This window comes from Cnephaeus nilssonii (assembly GCF_951640355.1).
Source record: "Cnephaeus nilssonii genome assembly, chromosome: 5".
Classification (NCBI taxonomy): Eukaryota; Metazoa; Chordata; class Mammalia; order Chiroptera; family Vespertilionidae; genus Cnephaeus; species Cnephaeus nilssonii.
Window position 1 is genome coordinate 27,423,232 of NC_137076.1, and position 19,224 is coordinate 27,442,455.

Sequence of the window (19,224 nt, forward strand, 5' to 3'; positions counted from 1 at the left end):
GTGTCTGGCTCAGTGCAGTGCCCAGAAACACAGCCATTTCTTTCCTGGACTGTCTGAAACTAGAGGAGTGACCTCAGGTTAGAGACACACCTGTGCACACACCCGTGGACAGACTCCCAAAATGCATTATGTCCTTCTCACCCCCTGACCTCACCCTTTAACCAGAGCACCCAGGACCCCTTTTGAAGCTTTGGGAAACATTCCTCAGTGGGGGCCACAGGCATGGGACAGGGGTAGGGAACCTGCTTCCTGCAGGCGGAAACAAGTGTAACTTGGGCCCAGATGAATAAATAGCCCAGCCAGACAAAGAAGGAAGTGGGAAGGCATTGCAGCATGAGGAAGTTGGGTGAGCAAGGTGGAGATGCCCAGAATAGCCTGCAAGTCCTGCTGCAAGGTTGTCAGGGGCCAGTGGGAGGGCAAGAGCAGCTGGCAGGAACCTCAAGACAGGCAGACAACTGGGACTTTGTGCTGGGACCCATAGGTGTCAGGGAAGAGTTTCAAGCGGGAAGGGACATGCCATACAGGGTCTATGCTTTATCCACATGCACTCTGGGTAGGCAGAGTCATCACTCCCAAAAGATGTTCACATGCTAATCCCCAGAACCTGTGAATATGTTACATTTCTTTTTTTCTTTTTTTCTTTTTAAATATATATTTCTTTATTGATTTCAGAGAGGAAGGGAAAGGAGAGGGAAATAGAAACATCAATGATGAGAGAGAATCATTGATCGGCTTCCTCCTGCACAACCCCCATTGGGTATCTAGCCCACAACCCAGGCATGTGCCCTTGGCTGGAATCGAACCTGAGACCCTTCAGTCCACAGGCAGATGCTCTATCCACTGAACCAAGCCGGCTAGGACAAATATGTTACATTTCATGACAGAAGACACTTTGCAGAGATAATTAAGTTAAGGGTCTTAGATTGAGGGCTTATTCTAGACTAGTAGAGGCCCAGTGCTCGATTTCGTGCACCAGTGGGGTCCCTCAGCCTGGTCTGCAGGATCAGGCCAAAACTGGCTCTCTGACATCCCCTGAGGGGTCCCAGATTGCGAGAGGGCACAGGCCAGGCTGGGGGACCCCACTGGTGCACCTTCAGGACCAGGGAGAGACACGGGAGGTTGACCAGCCAGGGAGGGACCATGGGCGTGTCCAGCCCATCTTGCTCAGTCCCAATTGGCGGGACCCCAGCATCAAGCTAACCTACCAGTCGGAGCGTCTGCCCCCTGGTGGTCAGTGCACATCACAGCAAGTGGTTGACCAGTCAACTGTCTGCCCCCTGTGGTCAGTGCATGTCATAGCGAGTGGTTGAGTGGTCTTAGCATATCATTAGCATATTATGCTTTGATTGGTTAAACGGCTGACTGGTCGACCGGACACTTAGCATATTAAGCTTTTATTATATAGGATTCTTCAGGTGGGCTCAATGTCATCACAAGGGTCTTGATAAGGAGGCAGAAGGATGAGGGTCAGAGAATGAGATGTGATGATGGAAACAGCCTGGAGTATGTGCTTTGCAGAAGGAGGAAGGAGCCATGAGCCAAGGAATGCAGGCAGCTTCCAGAAGCTGGAAAGAGCAGGGAATGGATTCTCCCCTATAGCCTGTCAACCTCTCCATTTCATACTTCTGCCTCCAGGACTATGAGATAATTAATAGATGTTGTTTTAAGTCACCTCACCTGTGGACATTTGTTATAGCAGCAGTCAGAAATTCACAGATTTTAGGGGCACGAGCTCTGGAGTCCAGCTGCCTGGGTTCAAATCCCAGCTCTTACCAGCTAGAGGATCTTGGGCAAGTGCCAAAGCCCTCAGTTTCTTCATTCGTAACGTGGGGCTAGAAATAGCACCGATGGCATGTGAAACAAACCAGATGCATGAAAGAGGCAAGATGCTGCCAGCTGAACCTCATGGAGACATTTGCTGTCGGTTGCACGTCTTCATGCATTGTACATCATAACTTTGCAGAGAGAATACAAAGGTGTGTTCTAGGGAAAAGCCCCGGTTAATGTGATGTAGATGAACTGGAAGAGGGGAGTCTATAGCAGGGAAGCCAGGGAGCACAGAGTGAAGAGAAGGGATAGGCTCAGAGAGAGAGTCCAGGGGTTGGTGAGGGCTGGACACAGAGGCGAGGGAGAAGGAGGAAGGGAGGACCTTGGCTGGGAGGCCTGTTGGGCTATCAAAGACATCAGGCAAGAGGGAGGAGGAGGAGGTATAACCAAACCAAAATAACATATGTGTTTCAGGCACATCCAGCGGTCGCTACGTGCGGGGTGCCACGCTAAGCATTCTGCTTGCCTGTTGACCTGGAGGGAGGTACATGATTGTGAATGTCCAGTGTGCAGATCAGGAACAGGCTGGGAGAAGTCAAAGCTAGAATAAAAATCTGCCCACTGCCCTGACCGGTTTGGTTCAGTTGATAGAGCGCCGGCCTACAGATTGATGGGTCCCAGGTTCGATTCTGGTCAAGGGCATGTACCTTGGTTGTGGGCGCAACCCCGGTGGGGGGTGTGCAGGAGGCAGCTGATCGATGTTTCTCTCTTCTGATGTTTCTGGTTCTCTATCCCTCTCCTGTCCTCTCTGTAAAAAATCAATTAAAAATATATTAAAAAATCTGCCCACCATGTCCTCCCAGGATGCGGGTCTGGTGCCCAGGACTCTGCTGCGTGTTCATGAAAGCATGGGGGAAGGAGCCATAGGGCAGATGGGTTAATTCAATCAGGTCAAGGTTACCTATGAGTTAATGAGTAATGAATGGAGTGTGTGGGGTGAGGGGAAGACCTGGCTGCATGGTGGTGGAGACCAGGCTGCCTGGCTGTGGGTTGAGGAGGGAAACTCTCAGAAAGCAGTGTAGCAAGGACCCTTCTTGGAAATGGGGGGCCAGGAGTGAGGGAGGCTTCTTGCTATTTCCAGGCCTGGCAGTGCCTGTGGGGAAAGGGTGGGCTGCAGCAGGGAGATCACTGCACCCAGGCAGGTGGTGGTGGTGGGGGGTGTCCCAGGCCTCCCCACTTTCATCCTCTTCTCTCCTTGCATCCCAGCTAGTGTTGTCAGGCAAAATACAGGCGCCCAGTTAAATTCACATTTCAGGTAAATAACAGGTACTTTGCTAGTAAAAGTTCGTCCCCAGATGGCCACCTAGGTCATCAGGCAGCCTGGCTCCACCACCCTCGGTGCCTGAATGCTGGGCCAGGTGGAAGTCCCCTCATAAGCCACCTTCCCTACCCCCTCCCTTCTGGCTTATCTTGCCCACCCCCCTCCCTCCCAATCTTCACCCAAAAGTCAAGAAGCCTTCCTCCTGTCACCTCTGTCCTCCCAATGGGTGCCTCGCTGCACTCCCCCGCCCCTCCCTCTGGTTCAAGGGCTTCTCAGTTCCTTTAATTGTCTGAACAGCAGGGACTGTCATCAGTCTTATCTCATCCTTCAGACGGATTCACTGAGGCGCTGAGAAAGGAGGAACCAGGCCTTGCAGGGAGACAGAGGCCAGGCCAGGAACTCCTCAAAGCTGTCCAACCACAAAGCCTGAAGGCTCTAATAACATCGGGAAGTGGGGTGGGAGTTTGGGGGCACCAGGGGAGGGAACAAAGGCAGTATTGGGGGCTGGGGAATCCTAGCAGGCACCCCACCCCAGTTTCAGAAGTTCAATCCCAATTCTGAAGAATAAGCAGGTCTGTTTGTACTCCCTCCTCTTCTAAAGAAAGGGTGTTGCAATCGCAGCAGACAGAGGTCAGGTTTGTTCTGTTCCTCTGTGCCTCCCCCACTCTGGGCACAGCCAGGAAAAGCGCAAGAGCGTGGTTTACAGGAACTCAGAACCAGTTCCCCTTCAGTGGGGCTTTGGAAACCAGCCCTCCAGGAATCAGGATCCCCATCCCATTGTGCCCGGACTTCACATACAGCCCAGATGCCCAACCTTGTTGGGAATCAGAGAGATGCAGGTTAAAATGATACTGAGGCAAACATTCAAAGCTTTGCCACCATGATCTCATGGTGGGGGGCAGGGGGTTGGCGTGCAGTGGGGCAACTGACAGTTTTCTGCAGGGCCAGTAAGTATGTAAATCAGTACAATTATAGAGGGGAATTGAGCGCTATCTAGTAAGATTACCAATGCCTGTAGACTTTGATCTGTGTTATCTCCTTTCTTTACAAAACACGCCTGTAGAGTGGGCAATGTGATAAGCCCATTTTACAGGGGGAAGCTGAGACGCAGGGTGGTTCTCAGGGGCTTGAGACCACCAGTAAGTGACACAGCTGGAAAGTGACACAGGCTCATAGCTCACTGGCAAGAGTATGGTTTGTAATCCATGAAAGTCTGTCCATCAGTTGGAGGACCGTAACTTTCACACAATGTAATATGACGCAGTCTTTTTAAGAACAAGGAAGTTCTCTGTGCACTGGTAATCAACAGCCTCTAGCTGCTTATAAAGAAGCAAGGTGTGACTCAGGGAGACCAGGAAGAATTGTATGTAGAGCCTGCCAATATTTGTTCCTACAACTGTGTGAACATTTGTAAATGCAAACAATATCTTTGGGGGAAAAAAAAATCATGATCCTTCATTACATGGTCATGTCTGGGACCTGGATGGCTGGTAACAGGCCCAGGAGGAAAATGATCTTTTCCCTATATATACTTGCACTTTTTTTTTAACAGTGTATTTGTAATTTTTATTTTTTTTTAATTTTTATTTTTTTAAAATACATTTTTATTGATTACAGAGGGAAAGGGAGACGGAGAGAGAGATAGAAAGATCAATGAGGAGAGAGAATCATTGATCAGCTGCCTCTTGCATGCCCCACACTGGGGATCGAGGCCACAACCCGGGCGTGTGCTCTGACCGGGAATCGAATCGTTACCTCCCAGTTTATAGATCGATGCTCAACCACTGAGCCATGCCAGCCAGGCTATACTTGTATCTTTTAGATATTAAATCATATGACTACATTACTTATTTATACAAAAAATTAAATATAATTTTAAATAATAATATCCTAAGAGGATGCTGATATAAGACAAATACAAAAGTTAGCAATGGTCCACAAATATTACTTTTTAAAAAAATATATATTTATTAATTTCAGAGAGGAAGGAAGAGGGAGAGAGAGATAGAAACATCAATGATGAGAGAGAATCATTGATCAGCCACCTCCTGCATGCTCCCCACTGGGGGCGAGCCAGCAACCGGGGCATATGCCCCTGACCAGAATCGAACCTGGGATCCTTTAGTCCACAGGTTTAAGCTCTATCCACTAAGCCAAACCAGCTAGGGCCGCAAATATTACTTTTTAAATTATCATAGCTATTCAGACATCCTGACAAGAGTAGGTGAAGGGAGCTCCATGCTGCTATTGCCCTATTAAACATGCTCACCTGGACAGTGAACTCCTATGCATACTTCAAAGCCCAGCTGAAATGTACCCTCCCCCAAGAAGCCTTCTCTGACCCTCCAAGAAGCAGAGCTCTTCTTCTCCACATGAGATCACACTGCAGAGGACTAGCAGTGTCTGTGCTGGAGTCTGTCCCCCACTCTGCCTCAGCATGGAAGACCCTGAAGTAGACTCCTAGGAAGGATTTGGTTAATAAGTACATGGATGAAACTGGACTGGGCCAGGTCCAGATGTCTGAGGTGGGGCGGGGGTCCTTTGTGCTCAGAGTTCCTCCACTACAATGTGTGTGTTACAGGAAATCTCCCTGTTCACCCCTGGCCTTGCCCCTGAGGAAGGTCAGGGCAGGGGGCACTTGTGCTGCTGAGGAGGACATGCCCTCAGGTTATTTACCCCAGGACTTGCTGGCCCAGGAAATGAAAAAACTTAGGAAACGTTATTGAGAAATCTGGGGCAATCCCAGGAGAGGCCAGGGGGAGCAGAGGGCTGGGCTGAGTGGGGGAAAGGCGGGATCCAGATAAAAGGAGGCTTCCAGCAGCCTCTGCTCAGTCCTCCCTTTCCTCTCCCTCCAACCCTCAGTCCCTCTGTCCCTCTGTCCCTCCACTGTCCCTGTACCATGCGGCCTGCCTCAGGTCCCAGCCTCCTGCTGCTGCTGCTGAGCAGTCTCCCCCTGGCCCTGGGGGACCCCATGTGAGTAGTCATGAGCCTACCCCAAGTGAGGCAACTTCTGAGGTGGAGTTGGCATTTGTGGGTTCAGGTCCTTGTAGAATTCAGGGTGCATTATGCCGGAGGAAGAGGAGTTAGTGGGGAGAAATGCTCATAAATGGGGCTGCCTGTGACTTTGAGAGTTTATGGGTTGGGTGTTTGTGAAATTCAGGCATTGTGCAGAGGTGGTGTGGATGTTTATGAAACTGGGGGTCCGCAGGTTTAGGGTGCATATGGTGTTTGCTGATTCTGTGGATGTGGTGGTTTGACTTTACATGATTTGGGAGTTTGTAGTATTAGGATTTATGGGTTTCAGTGTGTGTAGAGCTGTGGCATGGGGTTATGTTGGCTGGGGGTGGGGGTGGATTTAGTTGTATTTATAGGCCTGGGTGATAAAGGTTTAGGTAGAGGCGTGGGGTTTTCAAGGATTTGGGGTTCAAAGATTTGGTATATGTGAGTTTGGCTATGTATAGTTGGATTGCCTGAGAGTGTTTAGACACTTAGGGTGTGTAAAGATTTAGCTATTCCGGATTATGTATGTGGGTTCCCCAACTGTGGGTTTGGAAATTTCGATAATTGGGGGACTTGCTGGTTCTGGTTTGGAGGTTCAGGGGTTGATGAGACCTATAGCTCCTGAGCCATTGCTGGTCACTGGCTCCCCTCCAGGACCAGGGACTGGGGAGACCCCTGTGCGGGCTGGAAAGTCGGGTCCGTGGGATGACCCCGTGCACTCCTCCCGCAGGTTCTCCATAATCACCCCCAATATCCTGCGGCTGGAGAACGAGGAGACGGTGGTGCTGGAGGCCCACGATGGGACAGGTAACATTCCTGTCAAGGTTACGGTACACGACTTCCCAGCCAAGAAGCAGGTGCTGTCCAGCAAGGACACCATTCTGAACAGTGCCAATGGATACCTGAGCACCGTCACCATCAAGGTGGGTGCTCACTGGAGCCACCCCGCGGATGCCCTTTCCCCTCCAAGCCCTCTCTTCCTTCAAGCCCCTCTCCTCTCTGAGTCTCCTCCCCTTTCTGAGCCCCCTCTACTACTGAGCCCTCCATCCTCTGAGCCCCCTCTCTGATCCCCCTTTCCATTGCTCTCTCTGACTCCTAGCCTGTCTCTTGTCCTTGCCCCCTCGCTGAGTACCCGCCTCTCCCCAAACCCGGGCCAACCAGAGAGACCGGGCAGGAGTGAGGGGCAGGCTCTGTTGTGAGGAGGGGCAGGTGTGGACCCAGCAGAAGGCCCAGAGGTTGGACGGTGGGCAAGGGGCCCTGGGGCAGACCCCTCCTCACACCCTCCCCGATCCATGCCTAGATCCCGGCCAGCAAGGAGTTAAAATCACAGAAGGGGAACAAGTTTGTGAGTGTCCAGGCGGTCTTTGGGAATGCTCCACCGGTGGAGAAGGTGGTGCTAGTCAGCTTTCAGAGCGGGTACCTCTTCATCCAGACGGACAAGACCATCTACACCCCAGGCTCCACGGGTAAGGGGCTGGTGGGTGGCTCCGAGGCTGGGGCTGGGGCTGGGTCATCGGGAGGGGCAGGGCCTCACTGAGCTGTCCCTTTCTCTCCCGCCACCTCCCAGTCCTCTATCGGATCTTCACTGTGGACAATGAGCTGCTGCCCGTGGGCCGGACGGTTATCGTCAGCATTGAGGTACCAGACAGCCGAGCCCCCAGACACACTTGGGGCAGACACTCAAGGAGAGACTAAGAGAGAGTTTGAGACAAAGAAAGAGACAATAGGAAAGACCCTAAGGCAAGCATGTCAAACCCAAAGGCTAACACGGGCCAAATAAACAAGGTGTAAGTTATGTGGGCCGCAAAAAAACAAAAGCTTCAACTTTCATAGAAACGTAGGTTTATTTCTATAGAGACATGCTGAATACAAAGGGCTGAAATAAATGAGTAATAGTTAACATGCAAGAGAACATTTTAATAAAAATTAATATTTTTTTGAACATTAACTTACCAGACACTGAATAACTGCACAAATTAATAAGCGTAACACAAATAAACCTATTTTTCTTGTTCTCCAAAAGCAAAATATTTCCTGTTGTGCACACCAAACAAGTCAGTACAAGACTAATGACATGGCAATCGGCTGCTAAAATATTCACTGCTAGTATTAGTGGAGAGAAACGGTGCGCCTGCAAAAAAAGACACACAAGGCAAATGAATGCAACAGGATTATAGTGATCAGTCACTAGCAAATGTTGCAGTTCGTTACTAACAATTATGTATAACAGGATATTGTAAAAATTAAGTTACGAAATTGTTATTAAAACGTTTCTTACATACCGTTATATTGGCGGGGCCACAAAAGTATTCCTTGTGGGCTGCACGTGGCCCACAGGCCTCGAGTTTGACATGCTTGCCCTAAAGCAATGAAATATAGACAGGCACAAACACAGAGGTGGGCGGGGACCCATGGGGCAATGCTGGCACCTGTGAATTCCACCTCCAGATAAACCGCTGGTCCCTGTGACTCTGGCCAGGTCTCTCACCTTCCCGAGCCTAAGTTTTCTCTTCTGAAGACTGGAGTAATTCCATAATGCTGTGTAGTAGTCTGTTCCACCTACTGAGCCAGGAGGCACCTGTGAGCACCTGAGTCTGGTCCAGCCCCTCCTCTGCTCACAGTCCTCCAGGACTCCTCCCTCCTGCCAAGATAAAAGCTCAAGTCCTGACTCAGTGGTTGAGTGTCTACCTATGAACCAAGAAGTCAAGGTTGGATTCCAGTCAGGGCACATGACCAGGTTGCAGGCCAGATCCCCAGTGTGGGGCATGCAGGAGGCAACCAATCAGTGACTCTCTCTCATCATTAATGTTTCTATCTCTCTCTCCCTCTTCCTTCCTCTCTGAAATCAATAATATATATCTATATATTTTTTTAAAAAAGCTCAAGTCCTCCCCGTGACTTACAATGCCCTGAATGACCTCCTTTGTCCCTTTCCTGCCCTTACCTCCTCCCACTCTCCCTCTCACTCACTCTGCTCCAGCCACACAGGCCTCTTCCCTGTTCCTCTGACACATGAGGCAGAGTCTCCTGCCCCAGGGCCTTTGCACTGGTTGTTCCTTCTGCCCAGAAAACACTCTTTTTTCCAAATATGTAAACTATTTGCCCCTTATCTCCTTCAAGACTTTGCTCAGATGTCACCAATGCCCCAATGTTACAGTGAGGCCTTTCTGAGCACCTGTAAATTTTCAACCCCCTCCCATTCACACATGCACTCCACTCTCTCTTCCTGCCATCCTTTTGGCATCCTGTAAATTGGATTTATTCATTTATTAATTGCCCCCTCCACCAACCTCTGTGGAACCTCAATTCCTTAACAGGAAAGAGATTAAAAAAAACAACACATTTTTATTGATTTCAGAGAGGAAGGGAGAGGGAGAGAGATAGAAACATCAATGATGAGAGAGAATCATTGATCAGCTGCCTACTGCACACCCCCTACTGGGGACCAAGCCTGCAACCTGGGCATGTGCCCTTGACAGGAATCAAACTCAGGACCCTTCAGTCCGCAGGCCGACGCTCTAGCCACTGAGCCTAACCGGCCAGGGCTACAGGAAAGAGTTTTTATCTGTTTGTTCAGGGCCTTATTTCCTGAATTCAACAAAGTGCTTGGCATATAGTGGGGCTTAATACAAAGTGATGGAAGAAAGGAGGCATGGAGGGAGAAAGGAAGATGTGAAATGTCACCTGTGCCAACAGGGTGGCATTTTCCACAGTTACTTACCCTGGTTTCCAGGAGAAGCCAGAGAACCAGATTTCTATGTGGGGTCTCCCAATGTTTAACTGTTGACAGAAATGAAATAATATGTGTACAGGAGATTGCTATTCTTGCAGAGCAAAAGGTTGAACAGAGAAATTATGTATGGCTTAACACAAATCAAATGCTCAGCCCAGGGCCTTGCACAAAAGGAGGTAATACATTCTAGTGATTCTTAATATCAGGGGGCCACTCATAATGATGAGCTCCTGCTACATGAACTCTGTCCCATGCCAGAGGGGCTGTATTTATCTCCTGTTTTTAGATTGTGCACATTGAGCACAGAGAAGTTAAGTTACTTGCCCAAGGTCACACAGCTTGTAGGTGGCACAGTGGGATCTGAACGCAGGCTGACCAACACAGGTCCATGTTCATAGCCGCTGCTGCTGTGGACATGACAGAGAGTGTCCAGACACAGAGAAGGAGAGGGCCAAGGGCCTAAGCCTGCTCTGAAGAACCACACCCCTCCCTGTCTATCTACAGACGCCCGAAGGCATTCCCATCAAGCGGGACCCCCTCTCTTCTCAAAACCACTTTGGCATCTTGCCCTTGTCTTGGAATATCCCGGAGCTGGTCAAGTACGTCAGGCCCTCCGGGAGTGGGTTTGGGGCTCCCCTATCCCAGAAGGAGTGGGGGGCTGCCAGGTCTGAGCAGATCACTCACCTGCCTTCCCCACAGCATGGGGCAGTGGAAGATACGAGCCCACTATGAAGATTCGCCAGAGCAGGTCTTCTCCGCTGAGTTTGAGGTGAAGGAATATGGTAAGAGAAGAAGGGAGCCAGGGTGTGGGCCCCATAATGCTGGGCTCAGTGCTGGCTCCTCACCAGTGCTCTCCTCCCCCCCGCCCCCTCCAGTGCTGCCTAGTTTTGAGGTCCAAGTGGAGCCTGCAGAGAAATTCTACTACATTGATGACCCTAAGGGCCTGGAGGTCACCATTACAGCCAGGTGAGGGGATAGGTGAGGGGTCAGGTGAGGGCCAGGTGAGGGGTCAGGTGAGGGATCAGGTAAAGGGGTCAGGTGAGGACCAGGTGAGGAGTCAAGTGAAGGGTCAGGTGAGGAACAGGTGAGGGGTCAGGTGAGGACCAGGTGAGGGGCCAGGTGAGGGACCAGGCAAGGGGCTAGGTGAGGGACCAGGTGAGGGCCAGGTGAGGGACCAGGTGAGGGATCAGGTGAGGGGTCAGGTGAGGGCCAGTTGAGGGGTCAGGTGAGGGACCAGGTGAGGGCCAGGTGAGGGGTCAGGTGAGGGATCAGGTAAAGGGGTCAGGTGAGGAGTCAAGTGAAGGGTCAGGTGAGGACCAGGTGAGGGGCTAGGTGAGGGACTAGGTGAGGGACCAGGTGAGGACCAGGTGAGGGACCAGGTGAGGACCAGGTGAGGGGCTAGGTGAGGGGCCAGGTGAGGGACCAGGCAAGGGGCCAGGTGAGGGCCAGGTGAGGGACCAGGTGAGGGACCAGGTGAGGACCAGGTGAGGGGCTAGGTGAGGGGCCAGGTGAGGGACCAGGCAAGGGGCCAGGTGAGGGCCAGGTGAGGGACCAGGTGAGGGACCAGGTGAGGACCAGGTGAGGGACCAGGTGAGGGACCAGGTGAGGGGCTAGGTGAGGGACCAGGTGAGGTCCCAGGTGAATGACTAGGTGAGGGATCAGGTGAGGGACCAGATGAGGGGCTAGGTGAGGGACCATGTGAGGGACCATGTGAGGAACCAGGTGAGGGACCAGGTGAGGGATCAGGTGAGGGACCAGGTGAAGGATCAGGTGAGGGACCAGGTGAGGACCAGGTGAGGGGCTAAGTGAGGGACCAGGTGAGGGCCCAGGTGAATGACTAGGTGAGGGATCAGGTGAGGGACCATGTGAGGGACCATGTGAGGGACCAGGTGACGGATCAGGTGAGGGATCAGGTGAGGGACCAGGTGAGGGGCCAGGTGAGGGACCAGGTGAGGGCCCAGGTGAGGGATCAGGTGAGGGGCCAGGTGAGGGTCCAGGTGAAGGACCAGGTGAGGGGCCAGGTGAGGGACCAGGTGAGGGCCCAGGTGAGGGCCCAGATGAATGGCTAGGTGAGGGACCAGGTGAGGGGCCAGGTGAGGGTCCAGGTGAAGGACCAGGTGAGGGGCCAGGTGAGGGGCTAGGTGAGGGACCAGGTGAAGGATCAGGTGAGGACTAGGTGAGGGACCATGTGAGGGACCAGGTGAGGGATCAGGTGAGGGGCCAGGTGAGGGTCCAGGTGAAGGACCAGGTGAGGGGCCAGGTGAGGGACCATGTGAGGGACCATGTGAGGGACCAGGTGAGGGATCAGGTGAGGGGCCAGGTGAGGGTCAGGTGAGGGGTCAGGTGAGGGGCCAGGTGAGGGACCAGGTGAGGGTCAGGTGAGGGGTCAGGTGAGGGGCCAGGTGAGGGACCAGGTGAGGGGCCAGGTGAGGGGCTAGGTGAGGGACCAGGTGAGGGTCAGGTGAGGGCCCAGGTGAGGGGCCAGGTGAGGGACCAGGTGCGGGATCAGGTGAGGGACTAGGTGAGGACCAGGTGAGGGGCTAGGTGAGGGACCAGGTGAGGGCCCAGGTGAGGGCCCAGATGAATGGCTAGGTGAGGGATCAGGTGAGGGACCAGGTGAGGAACCAGGTGAGGGATGAGGTGAGGGACCAGGTGAGGGACCAGGTGAGGGACCAGGTGAGGGGCCAGGTGAGGGATCAGGTGAGGGGCTAGGTGAGGGACCAGGTGAGGGACCAGGTGAGGGGCTAGGTGAGGGATCAGGTGAGGGACCAGGTGAGGGATGAGGTGAGGGACCAGGTGAGGGACCAGGTGAGGGGCTAGGTGAGGGACCAGGTGAGGGGCCAGGTGAGGGACCAGGTGAGGGGCCAGGTGAGGGACCAGGTGAGGGGCTAGGAGAGGGACCAGGTGAGGGATGAGGTGAGGGACCAGGTGAGGGGCTTGGTGAGGGCCCAGGTGAGGGGCCAGGTGAGGGGCTTGGTGAGGGGCCAGGTGAGGGGCCAAGTGAGGGGCTTGGTGAGGGGCCAGGTGAGGGGCCACGTGAGGGCCAGGTGAGGACCAGGTGAGGGGCCGGGTGAGGGTCAGGTGAGAGTCAGGTATGGACCAGGTGAGGAGCCAGGTGAGAGACCAAGTGAGGGTCCAGATGAGGGGTCAGGTGAAAGACCAGATGAGGGGCTGGGTGAAGGTGAGGTGAGGGGCTGGGCATTCTGGGTCCTCTCCATGGCCAGTGGAAGTATGGGGGGAGCCTTAGTTTTTCAGGAGGGAGAATCTGAGACTCTCCTCTCTGCACAGGTTCTTGTACGGGAAGAATGTGGATGGAACGGCCTTCGTCATCTTTGGGGTCCAGGATGGTGACCAGAGGATTTCACTGTCCCAGTCACTCAAGCGTGTTGTGGTACCTACCAGGGGCCCCCAGAGCTTCCTCCACTCTGAACCCTTCCCTCTTACTCTCTGAATCCCCTCACCGCTGAGTCCATCCCCCTCTGAGCCCTCATTCCCTGTCCCAGATCGAGGATGGCACTGGAGAGGCTGTGCTGAGCCGAGAGGTCCTGCTGAGTGCGGCCCCAGAGCACCCGCGAGAAGCTGCCCTAGTGGGAAAGTCATTGTATGTGTCTGTCACCGTCATCCTACACTCAGGTGAGGCCTGGGCTGAAGGTGGAGGCTCAGTACCACCACGCAGTCTGGTGTGAGAGGGGAGGCCCAACTGAGGGAGGAGGCCCGGAATGAAGGTGGGATCAGTCCTATGATAGAGGCCTGGTCTGAGGAAGGAGGTCCGATATGAAGGCAGCAGGGTCCAATGCGGGGGAAGCCTGGCCCTGAAGGGTGGCCCAGTAGCCCACCCTCACAGCTGGCCCCCTCAGGCAGCGACATGGTGGAGGCGGAGCGCAGCGGGATCCCCATCGTGACCTCCCCCTACCAGATCCACTTCACCAAGACGCCCAGGTTCTTCAAGCCCGCCATGCCCTTTGACCTCATGGTGAGACCCAGGGCAAGGTTGCACCCCACTCCTAAGCACTGGCCTTGTCTCTTGGTCTGCTGAACCCCCTCCACCTTTCCCTGTACCCACAGGTGTATGTGACGAACCCTGATGGCTCCCCAGCCGGCCGCATCCCTGTGGCCACTCAGGGCTCCAATCAAGTGAATTCTGTGACCCGGGATGATGGCCTGGCTAAGCTAACCATCAACACACACAAGAGCCAGAAGCCCCTGTTGATCACTGTGAGTCTGCACCAGCAGGACCCCACCCCAGGGAAATAGAGGACTTTATTGGTACAGCGGGCTTCTAATGATTGTACAAAGGGGTCTTGTCATGTGCATAGCGGGGGTCCTTTCATTTTCATAAGTGGATCATGCCATTCACACGGAGATGTTTCATTCACATAGCGGAGTGTTGTCTGCACATTGGAGTCCTGCCATCTGGGTAGAGGGTCCTCCTGCCATTTACACAGGGCCTCCTGTCATCTGCATGGATGTCTTATAAGGACCCTTGTGATGACATCAGTGCGCCTGGGTAACCTAGAATAGTCTGCCCATGTCCAGATCCTTAACTCCATCCCATCTGCAAAGTCCCTCTTGTCACACAAGCTGCCATATTGCCAGGTGCAGAGGGTAAGACATGGACATCCCAGGTAGGCAGCATGCCTCCCTGTCTCCCTGCTCAGGTCCGCACAATGAAGAAGGGCCTCCCAGAGGGCCGACAGGCTACCAATCAAATGCAGGCCCTACCCTACAGTACGATGGGCAACTCCAACAACTACCTGCACCTCTCTGTGCCCGCCACGGAGCTCAAGCCAGGGGACACGCTCAATGTCAACTTTAACCTGCAAATGGACCCCGGCCAGGATGCCAATGTCCGGTACTTCACCTACCTGGTGCGTGGCTTCCTACAACCCCAGGTCTTCCCGCTCCTCACTTCTCCAGATCATTCCAGATCCCCCATCCTCCCTCCCACTGTTCTGATCCTTATGCCAACCTGTCTCCCAAGGTCATGAACAAGGGGAAGCTGTTGAAGGTGGGACGCCAGGTGCGAGAGGCTGGCCAGGTCTTGGTGGTGCTGCCTCTGACCATCACGACAGAGTTTATTCCTTCCTTCCGCCTGGTGGCCTATTACACGCTGAACAAAGGAGGCCAGAGGGAGGTGGTGGCTGATTCCGTGTGGATGGATGTCAAGGATTCGTGTGTGGGCACGGTAAGCGTTGCTGAGTCTCTGTGCCCATCATGTGACTCTCAGCCGGCCATGGCTTTCTCTGTCTGCCTCTCTCTGTCTTTCTGAACCCATTTCTCTCCCCTGCTTGTAGAGTTCCTGCCTCTCTATTCTCCTTTTCCATCTAGTTTTCTTCCCTGTTTTAGTCTCAGTCTCTCTCTTACTCCCAATTTTATCTTTTCTTGACTTTCTACCCGATGCTGGTTTTGTGGGTCTCTCTTCTTCTCTCTCTCTCCTTCCAGACCAGACCAGGACCCCTTCTGTCCTCTACCAACCAAGGCTGGGTCCCCGCTGGGCTGACTTCTCCCTCCTACCCCTCCCTCCTCCTCACAGCTGGTGGTGAAAAGTGCCATGAAGGAGGACAAGCATCAGCATCTACCTGGACAACAGATATCGCTGAAGATCGAGGGTAACCAAGGGGCTCGAGTGGGGCTGGTGGCCGTGGACAAGGGCGTGTTTGTGCTGAATAAGAAGAACAGGTTGACTCAGAAAAAGGTATGTCCCCATGTCACTGAGGTTGGGTAAAAGATGGCAAAGGCAAAGAGATGGCCTTGGGTTGAGGTGGGAATGGCGGTGGGGATAACCAGTGACGTGAGGTTGAGTGTGGGTTGAGTGCAGAGGTCAAAATGGACACAGACATGGGGATGGGATGAAGTTCAAGTTGCAGATGGAAATGTGGATGGACAGGGTCTGTGTTGGGGATGGTCATGGTAATGGACACAGATCTGCGTCCCACCGCAGCACACTCTGATCACCCACTGTGGAGTGTCTGGGGCCCGGCATGAGGACAGTAGTGAGGTTGGGTGGATGTGTTGGTGCGGTGACCTAGGCCCTGCTGGCCTGGCCTCAGCCTGCCCTTCGCCACCTCCCCTTCCCACCCTGCAGATCTGGGACACAGTGGAGAAGGCAGACATTGGCTGCACGCCGGGCAGTGGAAAGAACTATGCAGGCGTCTTTACGGATGCCGGGCTGGCCTTCCAGACCAGCAAAAACCTGCAGACCGAGCAGCGGTCAGGTGAGGAGTCGGCCAGTGGACACCCAGGGAGGGGCAGCACTTCTACCTCCCAGATAGGATCCGGGACCCTGGTTTCCAGTCCTGCCTCTACCACCAACTAGCAAATCGCTCTCCTCTCTGAGCCTCCATGTCTACATCTGTTAAATGGGAGCAATAACACTCCCACCTCGCAGCTACTGTGAGGAGTAAACCAAGGACAGGCAGTCAGTGTTTAACCCATCTTGTTCTGTCCACCCGCCCCTCAGATTTGGCATGCCCGAAACCAGCCACCCGGCGACGCCGCTCGGTGCAGCTCATGGAGAAGAGGATGGGCAAAGGTGGGAGCCCTCCTCCGCCTCCCCCACCCTTGCACCCTGTCCACTGAGATCCCAGCAAAGCGGGAGGAGGGCACGGCCTGGACCTGGGCAGGTCCTCCCTGCGAGGCCCTGTGGGGACTTGCCTGGGGTGTGTGTTCCCACAGCGGGTGAGTACCCCAGCAAGGAGCTGCGCAAGTGCTGTGAGGACGGTATGCGGGAGAACCCCATGCAGTACCCGTGCCAGCGCAGGGCGCAGTTCATCCTCCAGGACAAGGCCTGCGTGGACGCCTTCCTGGACTGCTGCAAGTACATCACCCAGCTGCGGCTGGAGCTCAGCCGGGACAGCGACCTGGGCCTGGCCAGGAGTGAGTGTTGTGGCCTGGGGGGCCCTGCCTGAGGGCTGGTTTGTTGGGGGGCGCCCATCAGTGGGGACGGGAAAAGTGTGGATCAAATTTGGTTCAAAGAGCAAAGGCAGGTGTGAGCGGCTTGTGAAATTGAGGGAAATTACGTTATCAATTAAAGGATGAAACGTAACAAAAAAGATGCTTCTGCTTAAAACCTAAGGAAGATTGGGAAACTTGCCCAGTGGCTGGCTGGCCGACCAATGCAAAAATAATGATCTTGTTTTCTTTAAACAGCCTTTAACTTACAGACAAACTTGTGTGGGTTAAAAACCTTCCCCCGCATTGAGCTGTTTGATGCCCCCATCATTCTGAATAGTTTAGTGTGCATTTTTTGGCAGCAAAGATATTCTCCTAAACACCACAGCACAATGCTCAGCATCAGGACATTACTGTGGATTCCTTCCCACAATCTAATTCACAGACTCCACTCAAATATTGCCACTTTTTAAATTTTTTTAGTTCTCTCTAGGAAAAGGACCCAGTTCCGAATCACACATTGCATTGGTGTGTCTGGCTGTGTCTCTTTAGCCTCCTCGTATCTGCCCAACCCCCAGCGGCTCTTCGGTCTTTCTGTGACTCTCACGTTCTTCACGTACAGGAGGTACACAGGCCAGATCATTTGAAAGTTGTTCAGCCCCCTGAGTCTGCCTGATGTTTCTCCTGCTCACATTTGGGTTTTGCATTCTGGGCAGGGCTGTCCCAGAGGAGATATTGTTCTTTCCTTGGTGCCTTGGATCAGGAGGCAGGTAGTATTGGCTTGAACCATCATTGGTGATGTGAACCTAGATCACTTGATTAAGGTGGTTTTGCCCTGTTTCTCCATTGTAAAGTTCCTCTTTATTCCTCTTATGTATTTTTTTATTATTCATATGAGAGGCCCGGTGCACGAATTCATGCACCAATGGCATCCCTCGGTCTGGCCTGTGAAATCGGAGATCGGGCAGAAACCGGCTCTCCGACATCCCCTGAGGGGTCCAGAATTGGGAGAGGGCGCAGGCCACGCCGAGGGACCCCACCAGTGCATAATCAGGGTTGGGGAGAGATGCAGAAGGTTGGCCAGCCAGGGAGATCAGAAGGAGGGCTCCAGGGCAAGCTAATCTACCAGTCAGAGCATCCGCCCCCTGGTGGTCAGTGCATGTCATAGCGAGCAGTTGAGTGGCCTTAGCATATCATTAGCATATTAAGCTTTGATTGGTTGAACGGATGACCAGACACTCAGCATATTAGGCTTTTATTATATAGGATGATTGATTTCAGAGAGGAAGGGAGAGGGAGAGAGAGATAGAAATATCAATGGTAAGAGAGAATCATTGATCGGCTGCCTCCTGCACACCTCCTACTGGGGATCGAGCCCAAAACTGCATGTGCCCTTGACCAGAATCAAACCCCTGATCCTTCAGTCTGCAGGCTGACTCTATTCACTGAGCCAAACCAGATAGGGCTGAGTTTTGTTTTTGAACATCTTTTAAAATTTAAGTTAAGAGAGCTGTTCCCAAAGATCAGTATCACTTAGTCTTTAAGATAACAGATATGGATGGATACCTTATGTGGCAACATGTGATTTTTCTGAACATGTGTACTTTGGGGGGTGGGGCTTAGGCAGCTGTTGCCATAGTGGAGAAATATTTCTACATTTTTTTTAGCTGGAAAGCTCGCATCCCCTTCACCCCTCCACCCACAAAAGACACAAAGATTCCCAACACACGTGAGCAAATGACTATCTTCAATCTCTTTGCAAATGATGACAACTAGGCAGGCTGCTTCCTACTCCTGACAGAGCCTTCCTACTGCAAAGAGAAGATAAGGCTGCTGAGGGAGTTAGACCTCACTGATCTGCTGGGCTGTAGTTTACACCCACGGGGAGCTTTATTTCTCAGAATTGTGTATGCTTTTAAGTCAAGTGGGGGTGAGACAGAGGATGGCTTAAACGTTAGTACCGCCAAAGGCACTTTGATGGATTATTCCAGAGCAGGAATGGATTTAGGCATCTGTGCAATTGCACCTACTTTGTTGTTAGACACACCCAGAGCCAAGTTAAAGTCTGTCCACCATTTCTTGAGGAGATCCCAGCTGGGGGTGACCCCCTAGCCACGCCCAGTGGTGTTTACTTGCTGGTGGTGCCCAGCTGCAGTAGAGGCCACTAGGGTCTCCATCAGTCCAGAATCTCCGCTCACCTGGTTGCTCTCAGGACCAAAGTCACTTCTGATGCAGCAGGCACCGTGCCAGGGGTCAGGGTACCTTTAGAAGCTTATGAAAATGCTTTTGTTTCTTGGAAATCAGGGGAAATGAATATACTCTAGCCTGGATTATCCTTGCCTTTATACCAACGCCATTGTATAAAATATCACTTTTAACATTTTTATGGAGGCAGGAGCCCTCAAAGGGGAACAGCCTTTAACTCACAGACAAGTCGTCATTTGTCTGTGGGTGTGTTTTGCTGCCAGGAACCCCTCCAGGGCTGTAGAAATGAGTATCTAAGGGGACAGCA

The 19,224-nt window shown here is 52.8% G+C and overlaps 1 protein-coding gene across 1 annotated transcript in view; it reads left to right on the top strand.

Annotated features, from left to right (window-relative positions):
• The first annotated feature begins 5,938 nt into the window (after positions 1–5,938).
• The window catches only part of LOC307100051 (complement C3-like), a 36,695-nt gene continuing 23,409 nt past the window's right edge, over positions 5,939–19,224 (top strand). The window contains exons 1-17 of the mRNA XM_079772352.1: positions 5,939–6,061; positions 6,819–7,011; positions 7,389–7,554; positions 7,656–7,726; positions 10,326–10,420; positions 10,521–10,603; positions 10,697–10,787; positions 13,110–13,212; positions 13,325–13,454; positions 13,679–13,794; positions 13,887–14,036; positions 14,480–14,689; positions 14,803–15,006; positions 15,355–15,516; positions 15,907–16,036; positions 16,282–16,353; positions 16,497–16,697. Coding sequence (XP_079628478.1) covers positions 5,988–6,061; positions 6,819–7,011; positions 7,389–7,554; positions 7,656–7,726; positions 10,326–10,420; positions 10,521–10,603; positions 10,697–10,787; positions 13,110–13,212; positions 13,325–13,454; positions 13,679–13,794; positions 13,887–14,036; positions 14,480–14,689; positions 14,803–15,006; positions 15,355–15,516; positions 15,907–16,036; positions 16,282–16,353; positions 16,497–16,697 — 2,251 coding nt within the window. The 5' untranslated portion in view covers positions 5,939–5,987. The remainder of the gene's footprint in view (positions 6,062–6,818; positions 7,012–7,388; positions 7,555–7,655; positions 7,727–10,325; positions 10,421–10,520; positions 10,604–10,696; positions 10,788–13,109; positions 13,213–13,324; positions 13,455–13,678; positions 13,795–13,886; positions 14,037–14,479; positions 14,690–14,802; positions 15,007–15,354; positions 15,517–15,906; positions 16,037–16,281; positions 16,354–16,496; positions 16,698–19,224) is intronic.